General features: G+C 41.3%; 1 protein-coding gene across 1 annotated transcript; it reads left to right on the top strand.

Moving 5' to 3' along the window:
- The first annotated feature begins 517 nt into the window (after positions 1-517).
- gaa2 (alpha glucosidase 2) lies at positions 518-13,235 on the top strand. The gene is made up of 21 exons (XM_061093331.1): positions 518-677; positions 2,298-2,421; positions 3,909-4,475; positions 4,597-4,742; positions 4,834-4,999; positions 5,646-5,742; positions 6,221-6,340; positions 6,467-6,585; positions 6,671-6,802; positions 6,890-7,000; positions 7,328-7,441; positions 7,528-7,612; positions 7,730-7,847; positions 7,965-8,098; positions 8,294-8,445; positions 8,565-8,713; positions 8,800-8,941; positions 9,026-9,124; positions 9,829-9,993; positions 11,599-11,745; positions 11,900-13,235. Exons 2-21 carry the CDS (start codon positions 2,329-2,331, stop codon positions 11,960-11,962), a joined length of 2,919 nt encoding a protein of 972 aa, XP_060949314.1. The 5' UTR covers positions 518-677; positions 2,298-2,328; the 3' UTR covers positions 11,963-13,235.
- The last annotated feature ends 901 nt before the right edge of the window (positions 13,236-14,136 follow it).

Genomic DNA, 14,136 nt, shown 5'->3' with positions numbered 1-14,136 from the left:
GGGATTTCTGTCTGTACAATAGGTACAAATATATATGTACAGAAAAGAAAAAACACAGATCGTATATAGATAAATACATAATCATCTTTATTCAGTATAACTTTGTTGATATTCATTAAATCTTGGTGGTTTAAACAGAATAAAATAGCAGCACCTAATAGGATGAATATGAATTGTAACTAACTAATATTATGAATAAGAGAAATTTATTTTATCTAGGCTTTTGATTTGATTGATTGGAATTTAATTTAATCTATTTGTATTTTTATAATTATGTCCTTATTTACTTCCATTTATTCTTATATTTTTATAGATGTATTTTTTTAATTATTTTATGTAATCTTATTTAAGTTATTTAATTTCTGCCTCTTTTGTGTTTGATTGTGGGTTGGGGGTGTTCATAAACATTTGTATGTTTATAAATGTTTGAATGTATGTTTCTTATATGTAAAACTCATTTACGGTTTCCAGACCGTAAATGCACCACGCATCCCTCAAACGGAAGCGGTGTAAATTACGAGGCGCAGTGAACGTCACATATAGATAAACAGACCCACACTGTCTGAACAGTTCATGCTTAGAGAAGTTACGAAATACGTCACTGACGCAGTGTTTATTGAACATAACGTTCCGATGTCTGCGCAGTTTCTACCGAGAGAAGCTTAGAGAACATCCAGGTAAGAGAAGCTAATGTAAACAACCGCGTCAGACCTGGTTAGCTTACAGCAGCTAGCATTAGCTGTGATGCTAAAGGAAGCTAAAGCTAATAAACGTTGTTTTAGATCCAGTAACTCACCAGCGGCTCCTGTCAGTCCGTGGAGGAGGTGCGTTGTTTACTTAGAACTACAGACATGGAGGAGAACTGCTGTTAATGAGGAGGTCCAGGGTTTCATAGGTGAACTTTGACCTTCACATAGTTGGGTTTTACCATAGACTGTATATGGATTTTACATGGAGGGGCTAGAGCTGCAGTTAGCAGGAGGTGAGGTTAGCTGGAGCTGAGCAGGAGGTGAAGTTAGCAGGAGGTGAGTTTAGCAGGACGGGAAGTTAGGAGGAGGTGACAGAAGCAGGAGGTGAGGTTAGCAGGAGCTGGGGTTTGCAGGAGGTGGAGTTTGTATGAGCTGAGGTTAGCAGGAGCTGAGCTGAGCAGGAGGTGAAGGAAGCAGGAGGTGAGGTTGTCAGGAGCTGAGGTTATCAGGAGGTGAGGTTAGCAGGAGGTGAAGTTAGCAGGAGGTGAAGTTAACTGGAGGTGCAGTTGGCAGGAGCTGAAATAAGCAGGAGGTTAGCAGGAGCTGAGCTGAGCAGGAGCTGAAGTTAGCAGGAGCTGAGCAGGAGGTGAGGTTAGCAGGAGGTGAAGTTAGCAGGAGCTGAAGTTAGCAGGAGGTGCAGTTTGCAGGAGGTGAAGTTAGCAGGAGCTGAAGTTAGCAGGAGCTGAGATTCGCAGGAGGTGAAGTTAGCAGGAGCTGAGATTCGCAGGAGGTGAAGTTAGCAGGAGGTGCAGTTAACAGGAGGTGAAAATAGCAGGAGGTGCAGTTAGCAGGAGGCGAAGTTAACAGGAGGTGAAGTTAACAGGAGGTGAGGTTAGCAGGAGTTGCAGTTAGCAGGAGCTGAAGTAAGCAGGAGCTGAGCAGGAGGTGAGGTTAGCAGGAGGTGAAGTTAGCAGGAGGTGAAGTTAGCAGGAGGTGAAGTTAGCAGGAGCTGAAGTTAGCAGGAGGTGAGGTTAGCAGGAGGGACAGTTAGCAGGAGCTGAGCAGGAGGTGAGGTTAGCAGGAGGTGAAGTGAGCAGGAGGTGAGGTTAGCAGGAGGTGAAGTTAGCAGGAGGTGAAGTTAGCAAGAGGTGAATTTAACAGTAGCTAGAGTTAGCAGGAGGTGAAGTTATCAGGAGCTGAAGTAAGCAGGAGCTGAGCAGGAGGTGAGGTTAGCAGGAGGTGAGGTTAGCAGGAGGTGAAGTTAGCAAGAGGTGAATTTAACAGTAGCTAGAGTTAGCAAGAGGTGAAGTTATCAGGAGTTGCAGTTAGCAGGAGCTGAGGTTAGCAGGAGCTGAGCAGGACGTTTTGTACTTTTGTATTTATTTACTAAGGGCTCTGAATACTTCTTTCATCACTGGTGTTGTTGACGTTAAAGAAATGTTCTTCTTTAATCCCTAACTTCTAAAAAGAATCCTCCCATTAAAACAAGCAACTATTTCATCACTTCACCTTTTCACTTCTTCCACCAACCCCCAAAAGCAGGAAATGACATCTGTCCCTGTACTGAACTTTGTGTACCTGCCTGTCTTCTGTCTCACGTGTGTCCAGTCGCTCTCTTGGACAAACACACACTGTCAGGATGGTTTCATACCAGCTGCTGAACCCTGAGGACGTCCAGTTCTCCAGAGCCGTGTTGACCGAGGAGCAGCGTCCCGTCCAAGAAGAGATTCCTGTGAGTTTGGATTGAATCAGATTTAGTCATGTGGAAAATGCTACAAAGATGCATCAAAATGTTGCTCTGCAATGTGAATACTACAAAAAGAGATGTTCTGCATTAACATAGATAGATAGATAACTTTATTCATCCCCGAAGGGAAATTAAGTCGTCATAGCAGCCGGTATATTTGAATACAATAAAATACAATACAATAGAATAAAATAAAAAATATTGAGGTAGAAAGAATAAAAAACAGAAACACAAAATAAATAGGTAGATAAGGTGCAGTGGCAAGATGATGGTAATAGTTCTGATGATATGATGGTAATGTTATTGTTAGACAGTATATACAAATAGTACAGTATATATAGTATATAATATAACATAATATATATTTATATATGATAGTAATTATACCAATATAATAGCAGTATATAGTGATAATGGCAGCAACTGTATACATAATAATAATAGTAAATAGTAAATATAATAATAATAATATCATGTACACATGTATAAATATGTGTATATAGACTTTTATATATACAAAGAATATACGATATAGATATATATAGATAGATAGATATGATATGATATATAGTAGAGGTATAAATATAATATTGTTGTATGATAAGCAAAAAAAACATTATTCATGTCTTTGGCAGAAAAGCCTTCAGAGGATGAAGACCTACTGTTTGCATTCTGTGTTTTTTCTTTTAATTTCTCAACTCCTTTTCTTTTTATTATGTGTTCCTATTTTGTATAAAACTCAAACAGATTTTTTAAATATATTTTATGGTAGCAGCTGATTTTATGTTGTTGAAAGTGTGGACAAAAGGAAATATTTGCTTTCTGTTAGTTGAAGTTGTATGCATTTCTAGAATATAGCCAAATATCCTGTTATTATTATTATTATTATATTTACTATTATTATTACATATACTGTTGCTGCTGCCATTATTACTATATACTGCTATTATATTGGTATAAATTACTATCATATATAAATATGTATTATGTTATATTATATACTATATATACTGTACTATTTTTATATACTGTCTAACAATAACATTACCATCATATCATCAGTACTATTACCATCATCTTGCCACTGCACCTTATCTACCTATTTATCTTGTGTTTCTGTTTTTATTCTTTCTACCTCAATATTTTTTATTTTATTCTATTGTATTCTATTTTATTGTATTCAAATATACCGGCTGCTATGACGACTTAATTTCCCTTCGGGGATGAATAAAGTTATCTATCTATCTATCTATCTATCTATCTATCTATCTATCTATCTATCTATCTATCTATCTATCTATCTATCTATCTATCTATCTATCTATCTATCTATCTATCTATCTATCTATCTATCTATCTATCTATCTATCTATCTATCTGGCATGATATTAAAATAACCAGTGCACTCTGACTCCTGTTAGTTTTTGCTTTTCTCTGTGTGTTTCTTATTTATTTCCCTGCTGTGTTTCCAGGTGCAGGATCCGGAGGAAGCTTCGCTGCTCCCACGATTTGCGTCCTGCTCCGTCACCAAAGGCCTCCTGGTGATTGGCTGCCTGCTGCTCCTCCTCTGCGGCGGCTGGCTCCTGTGCACCATGTTCTGGCTTCACGGGCCGTCCAACCGAGATCCACACCGACCTCTGCCCCCCACCCCGGCACAGAAACCCCCGACAGCAGTCAACGACACTGCAGCTGCCTCCCGCCGTGAGGCCTGCGGTTTAATCCCAGAGGCGTGGAGGTTCGACTGCTACCCGGAGAGAGGAGTGGTGGTGACCAGAGAGATGTGTGAGGCGAGGAACTGTTGCTTTGTCCCCGCCTCCTCCTCCGCCTCCTCCTCTGCCAGCCGCCCATCAGGGGGGAACGGTATCCCCTGGTGTTTCTATCCTCCGGATTTCCCTTCCTACTCGCTGGTGTCAATGAACGACACATCCCTGGGGCAGAAAGGTACGCTGGTGAGGGAGAGGAAGACATATTACCCAGGAGACATTCTCACTCTAGAGGTGGAGATACGTCACGAGACGGACACACGGCTGCGTGTCAGGGTGAGTGGAGGACGCTCGAACCATGAGCTCAAAGAGTCAACATTGGATTGCTCCATACTGATATAGATTCTCTAGAATGTAACTGAAATACAAACTGTTTGTCTGATGTGTCTTTGTTCAGATAACCGACCCGTCCGATGCACGGTTCGAAGTCCCGATCTCTGTCCCCACTGCCTCCAAGAAGGCAGCAAGTCCCGACTACGTTGTGGAGCTTTCAAAGGAACCGTTTGGTCTCATCGTGAAGAGAAGATCGACAGGAGCGGTGCTGTACGTCCGACTTGAGTTGGCCACTGTCAGACAAACCAGAAAGTACAAATTAGTTATTAATTCTGTGTTTGTGTGTTTGGTTCCCTGTTAGTCTGAACACCACAGTGGCTCCTCTCTTCTATGCCGATCAGTTCCTCCAGTTCTCCACCTCCCTGCCCAGTCAGTTCATCTACGGCCTGGGGGAGCATCGCTCGTCCTTCCTTCACGACGTCCACTGGAACACGCTCACCATGTGGGCCAGGGACGTCCCTCCTACGGTATACAGACATAAATACGTACATAACTACATTTGCACAGTATTTGCAAATGTACACAGCCTTTCCTTCTACATTGGATGGGGTGAAATGTCTCCTCACATGAGATAGTGCACGTGGCATTGTTCTGTAGAATAAGATGAGAAAAAAGTTTGTAAAAAAACACTAATGCAATGCCAGAGATATAAATAGTTAGCCAAACAATTGGAATCGTCTGTAAAAATATTTTACAATTGATGGATAAATGACTACTATATTTTCCCCAGTAATATCATGGAAACTTACCTGACTAGTCCTGCACACTACAGCAGGCCTCAGTAGCCCTGCTGTAGAGTGAAGGATGCTGGGAATTATCTGTGCATGTGATGGAAGAATGCACAGTGGAAGGTTGAAACTCAACATGCAGTGTGTGCTGCATTCCATACATCTTTAAAATAGAGTTTTGAAGGATGTTATTATTGCTCAGCGTTTAATTTGCCAATTTCTTTTTTTTTTTAAATTCCCAAAATTCCATGGCTTAACTTCCCATGGAAAGTTTCCGGAAAGTTTCCGGAAATTTACCAGAAACTTTCCACCCCTTTGCAACCCTAGTCAGGGGCTTAATTTGCAGTTTACCAGTAATATCCTTGTGTTGTTTTCTTTAATGCAGGAACAGACAAACCTGTACGGAGCTCATCCCTTCTACCTGGCCATGGAGGACGGAGGGAACGCACACGGCTTCTTCCTGCTCAACAGCAACGCCATGGGTCAGTCTCCCTCCCTCTCCCTCCCACGTCCGCTTCATGTTTCTGACTACGTGCAGTGACACATGCAATAAACAGCTGATGATCATCGTGGGAAGATTTCACAACAGTTCATGTGACAACCGTCGACAAAGTCAAGTGGATTTATAAAAGCAGAAGTAACTGCGATTAACTTTGTAAAGGTCCTCAACAGTAAATATCAATTATAAAGATATGATCAGCTTTTTACTTGTTGCCAATAATATGTGGTTTACTTACAGTCCTGTGGGTTTTAAAACAAACATATATTTTATAATTGGTGGGAGGAGAGTGAACAGGAGAACACAACCAAAAACAAAAACACACTATATTTGCAGAATCCCAAAATGTCCTCTCTCTCTCTCTTTCCTCTCTACCTTCATAAACTTGTATCTGAATGTTTCAGCTCTTTTCTTTCTCATGAGTAACTATCGTTTCATCGCGTGTTTTTCTGTTTCCTCAGATGTGGCCCTGCAGCCGGCCCCGGCCCTGACCTGGCGTTCCATCGGAGGAATCCTCGACTTCTACGTTTTCCTTGGTCCTGATCCTGGTTCAGTTATTGAACAGTATGTGGAAGTCATAGGTCAGTATGAGACGTGTTGTGTAAAGAATTTGTTTTTTATCAATACAGTTTAACAGTTTGTTAGACAAGGTTTTCTCACCTCACCTCTCACCCGTCTTCTCTCTTAATCCCTCCGTGTCGTCGTAGGATTCCCGGCTATGCCCATCTACTGGGCTCTAGGATACCACCTCTGTCGCTGGGGTTACAAAACAAGTGATTCTACCTGGGAGGTTGTGAAGCAGATGAGGAATTATGGGATGCCTCAGGTAAAGTGGAAAGTTTGTTTTTGCAGGTCGGTATTTAGCTTTTTTAGTATTTTCAGTTTTTCATAATTTGTGGTTTTGTTCGCAGGACGTCCAGTGGAATGACATCGACTACATGGACCAATATCTGGACTTTACGCTCGACTCAACGAATTTTGGGACGCTGCCCGACCTGGTCAAGGATCTGCACGCTCATGACCAGCGCTATGTCATGATCCTGGTAAACAGGGACTTCTTCCTTTCATCCATGTGTGGTTTATTTCTGCTGTAGCTTGTGTTTGTGAGGCTGCTGTTTCTCGACCTGCAGGACCCGGGGATCAGCAGCACTCAGCCGGAGGGCTCGTACTGGCCGTTCGATGAAGGGCTGAAGAGAGGAGTTTTTATTAAGGATGCTGAAGGAAAGACACTCATCGGGAAGGTGAGACATGAGGCTTGATATCACACTGGCTGCTCTCATATCAAAAATTATTCTTATTCAAAGCAACACTATGCATTTTTTACCTTGTGACTTTAATATATTTAGTTATTTTCTCTACATAAAAACAACTGCAACGCTCGGACACATAGCACAGAATTGATCACCACATGTGGCTGCAGAGGGCGCTGTTGCTCGGAAAAAGATTCATAGTGTTGCTTAAATATTTTGTTTATATTGTATGATCATAACAAAACAAACTATTTCTGATATTTAAACGCATCCTTTAAACTGTATCTCCAATATATATAAACTCCTCCATCCTTGCAGGTGTGGCCTGGTTTGACTGCATACCCTGACTTCTCTGATAACGTGACACATGAGTGGTGGTATGAAAACCTCCAGAGGTTCCACGATCAAGTGCCATTCGATGGATTATGGATTGTAAGTATTGAAATTGGAGAAAAATCATTGACCTTGAATATTAGTATTGAGGTGATTCTCCCTGACATCTGTGTCATCGTTTTCAGGACATGAATGAACCGTCAAACTTCCTGGATGGATCCACTAATGGCTGTCCATCAAACAGTCTTGAGAATCCTCCTTACACACCTGGTGGGAGATACAGATACACACCACAAGCACAAATCACACAACAAACGTAACATGAACACACAAATACCAAGCAAGTACGATTGTTAAAAAAGTAAAGCTGAGTCTTTTACCTTTCAGGTGTACTGGGAGGTTTGCTGAGAGGAAAAACAATTTGTGCCACTGCACAACAAAAGCAGTCAATACACTATAATATGCACAGTTTGTATGGACTCATGGAAGCTAAAGCATCTGCCAGGTCAGGACCAGTGAAATACACACACACACACATACACCCAAGAGATAAAATACCAAAACAGGGAAACACTTACTGAACGCTCTCTGTCCTTTGGTTTCTCTCCCTCCTCTTGTCAAGCGCTCTGAAGCGAATCGTTTCAAAAAGGCCGTTTGTGATCTCTCGCTCCACCTTCCCCAGTCAGGGGATGTATTCTGGTCACTGGCTGGGAGACAACAGGAGCCAATGGAAAGATCTGTATTCCTCAATATCAGGTCAGATCACCCAAGGCTATGTATTACACATCCTGAATTAAATGTTAAATCAAGTGTTTCCGAAGATGGTTTGTGTTATTTAAGTTTGTTCTAATCATACTGATGTTTCTTCGAGTGTTAATTTCAGAAAATTGTGTCCGAAATTGTCAATTAAATTGTTGGATATTGGTTTTATCTCTCTGTTTGTGTTTTCAGGTATGTTGACCTTTAACCTCCTGGGCATCCCGCTGGTGGGGGCCGATATCTGCGGCTTCAGTGAGGAGCCGCAGGAGGAACTGTGTGTCCGCTGGACGCAGCTCGGAGCTTTTTATCCCTTCACACGCAACCACAACTCCATCGGCATGCAGGTTCATACAGTTTAACATCCCTGTTCCGGCAATAAATCAACAATTCAAAGATGTCGATCACTGCAGTTTCTCCCTCTCTCCTTTTTAGAGATCTTAAAATTGATGTGATTTATTTACAGCCTCAGGATCCCACAGTTTTCAGTCCACTGTCTCGTACGGCCATGAAACAGGCTCTGCTGCTGCGTTACTCCCTCTTCCCAGTCCTCTACACACTCTTCCATCACGCACATGCACACGGACACACTGTTGCACGTCCACTGATGTTTGAGTAAGTAGAGCAACATAAAACATCATTGTTTTTTCTTTCTCTTTATACGTTTGTTTGATGTTCTACATGTTTCCTGTACTCGACAGGTTTCCAAAAGATCTGGGAACCTATGGGATCGACAAACAGTTCCTGTGGGGGAAGAGTTTGTTGGTGACACCAGTGTTGGATCCTGGAGTGGATTATGTGGACGGTTACTTCCCACAGGGGCAGTGGTATGACTACTACACTGTGAGGACCACGCTCGGCACCCAGCTTATTCTACTAACTGTAAATGTATCAGTGATCTAATGTGTGTTGCTGTTTTCTCCTCAGGGCGATTCTCTGCGCAGTAAAGGTGAAGAGGTTCGACTTCAAGCCCCTCTAGATAAGATCAACTTGCATATACGTGAAGGAACGATTTTACCAACACAGGTAAGTTGGATTTTTACTCCTATTTTCTGAACAATTTTAAAAATTGTTTTGAAAAATGTGTGCACCAGTGATCAAGTATTTATTATACTTTTTAACACAACAAATTAAATTCAAATGACCTCCATGGTAGTGGAGTTTAGACAAAAATCTCCAAAATAATCTACATTTCATAAAACAAGAATTGACCTTTCAGTCCTTTTTATAAAACCACATTCAAATCCACGAGATCCCCAAAAAAATTTGAAGCGCAAAATGTCAAAAAATCCTCCTTATTTATCTCGAAATATGAAAGAAGAATAATGGATTGGCTTTTATGTTGAGAATCGCATCAAAACCATTTTTTCATTCTTCCACCATTTCTGTGGAAATTAGTTCTGTAGTTGTTGCGTAATCATGCTGACAAACAGTCAAATGAACCAGGGGACTGTGGCAAAAGCAAAACCTTTCCAGAGGGAATATATGGAAATCTTTCTAAAAGGGTAAAAACAAATAAAGGAGCGTGGGAGAAACTATTATTTTGGGTGAGCTGAGCTTTTGAGTTTCTGTAAAACAAACTGGCTCGAACCTTAAAAACACGCACATCAAATATAAATAATCGTTCTAAGGACACAAGGATATTTCTGTCACATCTTCCATCGAGATTCTGTCAGTCTGACTCCTTTCTGTAGTTTATAATGTGTTCCTGTGTGAATTCCTGTGTGCAGGCTGCCAATCTGACGCTGTGGGTGAGCAGCGGTCAGCCGCTCCACCTGGTCTCCGCTCTCTCTGACGACGGCTCAGCCGCTGGAGATTTGTTCTGGGACGACGGCGAGAGCATCGACACGTTCGAGAGCGACAGTTACAGCTTCCTCCTCTTCAGCGTCACGCAGGTGCAGACACTCGTTTAGTTTCTGCCTTGAAGGAATCTACCCTCATGGCCTCATTCCAGCCGGTCTCACCCACCCACATCTCACAGGACGCCTTTTGATAACCTGCACCAGCTGCGTCTGGACTTGTTTGATTCAACTGTGGATTATGAAATGAAGATTTAGTTTCAGGTCAGATCGTGAGACTTTTTCAACCTTTAAAATTGAATATGAAGGTTTTTTAAACACGAGTCTACTCGCCACTGAAACGTGATTGACTCCTTTCCTGTTGTCATGTCACCGTTAACAGTAGAAAGCAGCAGAGGCCAGTGACTGTTTCATGTCTTTTAACTTGAGTCTCTTCAAACTGAACGATGTTCTTGAGCTTCTTGAAAGCAGACAGTTAGACCCTGTGGCTGAGATGACAAAGAGCCGTATAAGTTACTGACACGGGCAACAAACCTTTATTGCCTCTGTGATGCTCGTTGTAGTGTCTCTGTTGGAAAAGGCTCGGAAATAAGTCCTGTCCACCGGGCTGTGACGCTCCAGACTCTGCAGGTCTGAGCTGGAGCCGATGGAGTGAACACTGTTTGTTTCCTTCATTCTGAAGTCTAGTGTCAGATGTTTGTGGTGTTTTATTTGTCTAGCCTGAAAGGGGCTTCAAACACAGCAGCCTTTACTGCAGAGAAACATCTTGTTGTGTTGGAAAAATGTGTTTTTAGAGAAAATTCTGCTGATTCTGACATATTATTTTTCACCTGCTCTGATATGGAAACTTCACAGAATCTAGAAGATTTTGCAAAACCCATTTAACTTAAGGAACTGTTTTTAACCAGATAAAAATAAGAAATCTGCCAAGTTATTATTTAAAGGGACTCTCACCTTTGTTGCATTTGAGAATTACAGCACATTCAAATCATCCCGCCTTCCTCCAATGCCCCACCCCCTCGTTCCCATCCGCGGTGTTTTATTTAAGAAACTTTATTTACACAAGCAGACTTACAACCATCCCGGTGTTTTTATTTTTTTGAAGAAACTTTATTTACAAGCAGACTTACAACCTGCTAAACTTTTGTTTTTCCCCCTGGGAGCGGCTGTTTCAGTACGCCGTGGACCACTTTGGTCTGCCATCGTCAGTCGCTACGGTCGCTACGGTCGCTACTCGCTACTGTCTGCCGTGGAATCAAAACAAACCCTATAGTTGAGGACGCGCCTTGATGACGCGGGCCCGAATGCGCCACAAGAAGCAGACGGAAAACCTGCATGTCCATGCAGCAAACAGACAGGTCTGTCGGCCAATAAGGTCCTTCGGTCCGAAGAATTTTATTGGTTGAAGTTTTCACTAAATATTATGAGAGTGAAATAATTGTTTGTTTTTACTCCTGGTGGGTCTGTCTTGCATTTTAGAGTGTCATTACCTTATTAATACCAATTTAACCTTATCCACAAAAAGTGTAAAAATGCAACAAAGGTAAGAGTCCCTTTAAGGAACCAGATAATTGATTTAGTTAAAAAAAAAGTTATTATTTAATATCTTAAAACATACCTGGAAGGGATCTTACAGCTTTCAAACACCATTGTTGTCAGGTAATTCATTTAAACACGTGTTTCCATCGTGTTGTCTTGTAGATGGTGATGACGTCGCAGGTGCTCCACAGTGACATCGAGGCCACGTACATCACCGTGGAGTCCGCCTCCTTCTACGGCGTGAAGGAGAAGCCCAGCAGAGTGATGGTGAACTCCCAAGAGGCAACATTCACGTACAGAGCAAACCAGGTGAGTCCACGGTGAACGGAGAGGAAATGTGAAACCATGGTTGTGCTTCTTGTAGTTTTCATCAGTGGATTTCGAACAGAACTCGTAGTTGATGTGAGTGAAGAAGCTTTTCTCACTGTGACGACCTTTGTTTTTCCTCTCTCTCTCTCTGCAGGTGTTGACAGTTTCAGATCTTGGTCTCAACCTCAGTCAGAACTTCACCATCAGCTGGATGTGATGACATTTGAATGAGTGAACGCAGCCCAAGTGATGCTTTTCATTGTTTTGACTCCAAAACACTGGATGGAAAAATAACTGACTGAGTGCGGATTTTGAACTTTGAACTTTGACTGAACACCAGGCTGAGAAGCAGCGTTTCACCTCTGCTCTGATCTCGACAGCTGAACGTCACTGAATCGCTGTTTTAGCTTTTTAAATCCAGTTGGGTCTTACGCTATTGAGCTCAGAGCCAAAACAAAAAAGATGAGTTTGTGTTAATTCTATTCATCGTGCGACGTCATCTCACAAACTCCAAACGACTGAAGCTTCTCTGTGTGCAGAGCAAACGCACTCGTTGAGCATCAACGTGCAAATCACCGAGCTACACTAGTTTAGACTCTTGCTTTGAATATCCCACATTAATGACACTCGCTGAGGAGATTTAAGCAAAACAAACAAACTGCTTTGCTTTATACATTAGCTTTATTTTCTCAGCTCGGTTCAATCGACTGAGCACTTAATTAAATCGAATTAGCAGAAAGATGATGTGCAATAAACAGAAGAGACTGATAATCACCCTCCTGAAGAGAAGACGGGAGCCTGCTGAAGTAAATGCTTTGTGGTTTAATGCTGTTTAAAGCCGATTGTTGCACTAATTGTTCTGCAGTATTGTGGAGGACGACACAGGTGCCTTATGATTCCTGTTTGTGTGTTTCTGAGCGTTTCTGGATTGGTTCCGTTCTAATCTTTTATTCAGTGCAGGCCGGCCATCCTACTGCTTTGCCTGAAGACAAATGTAGAACTGTGAAATTACACTTGCATCAGCTGTTACTGTTCTGTAGACTGCAACCAGAACCTGAAGCTGGAAACATCTTCTTGAGCTGGTTTAGTCGAGTTAATTCTGCCTAAATTTGACCGTAATGCTGTGGAAACGTGATCTGAACTTATGGATTTTCTGCACCTTATAGAACATTTGAAAATAGTTTCATCAGTGCATGTGTACTTGTGTTAATGGAACTGAAACGGTGACGCCGACAGTTCGCAGTGTTTCGTCATGAAGTTTTTATTTTCTGAGTTTTACTGGATGTTTTTTTTTCTTGAAGGACACGTAAAGTATCAAATGAAGAATATTTCAGGGCAGCGACACATGACAAGAAATGTGTTGAATGTTAAAATAATCTCTTCATTTCTCTGTATTTTGCCCTTTTAAATTATTTTACATGTTTTAAGTCGTGTTTTCAGTCCGGACGAGATCAGAAGATTATATCTGAATAAACTTTATTTTGATCTTGGCTGAATTTGTGTCATTAACCTGTGGTGCTGAAGCAAGTGTGCCACTAGAGGGCACAGTCACTCAATGCTGGGACTCTTGTACGTGTCATTTCTCATAATAGATGTGATTTCTCTTATAACAGCAAATAAAAATATTAACTATCAATACAGCACTTTTCATAATAAAGTTATGAAGTGCTTAAAAACTGTTTAAATATCTATAATATAACAATAGGAGTTATTAATCTAAAGAAGCTAAATTAAAAGATATCCAAAAAATTTAATATTTAAGGTCTCAACCCTACAATAGAAAATTTAGGCAAGAAATGTGAATAACATGTGATAAATATATAAATATGGTTTTATAACCTTGATAAGAAAGAGTACAATTTGTTTTTAATCTTTATCTTATGTATTTTACTAACATTGTAGTGGCTCAAAATATGACACCATTCAGATTTTTATAATTATTTGTTTCCCCTTCCTGTTTTCTTCACAGACTGAGTTATTCTAACTATTGTCTCTTATCACCTCGTCTTTCTCTAGAGATTTTTCATTCACTTCATCCAGTTTCCATCCCTCTGCAGCCTCTTCCTGTCTGTTTGTAATGTGGCTCCTCCAGTCTCCACCCTGTGAAAGCCCAGTAGTTTAGTTGATTGGGGGGGGGGGGTTGGAAATCTCAGGATGTCTGTCATTAAGACACTTGGCTCCTTCTCCACTCAAATCTTTCTGTCTCTTCTGGAGAAAAAACTCTGTTCCAAAAGAATCAAACCAGAAAACAAGATGTAAACTGTGAAAGAAGCTCTGATTCTGAGCCAGAAGAATCCGACTGGACCTCATGAGTCATGGAACCAAACAAGTATCTGATTGTGTCCAACACACACACACACAAGTGAAGACCCACACACATTAGCTCCTGAA

This window comes from Limanda limanda, chromosome 2 (genome assembly GCF_963576545.1).
Source record: "Limanda limanda chromosome 2, fLimLim1.1, whole genome shotgun sequence".
Taxonomy (NCBI): Eukaryota; Metazoa; Chordata; class Actinopteri; order Pleuronectiformes; family Pleuronectidae; genus Limanda; species Limanda limanda.
The sequence above is the reverse complement of the archived record's forward strand: the minus strand, read 5'-3'. Positions and strand labels throughout refer to the sequence as shown.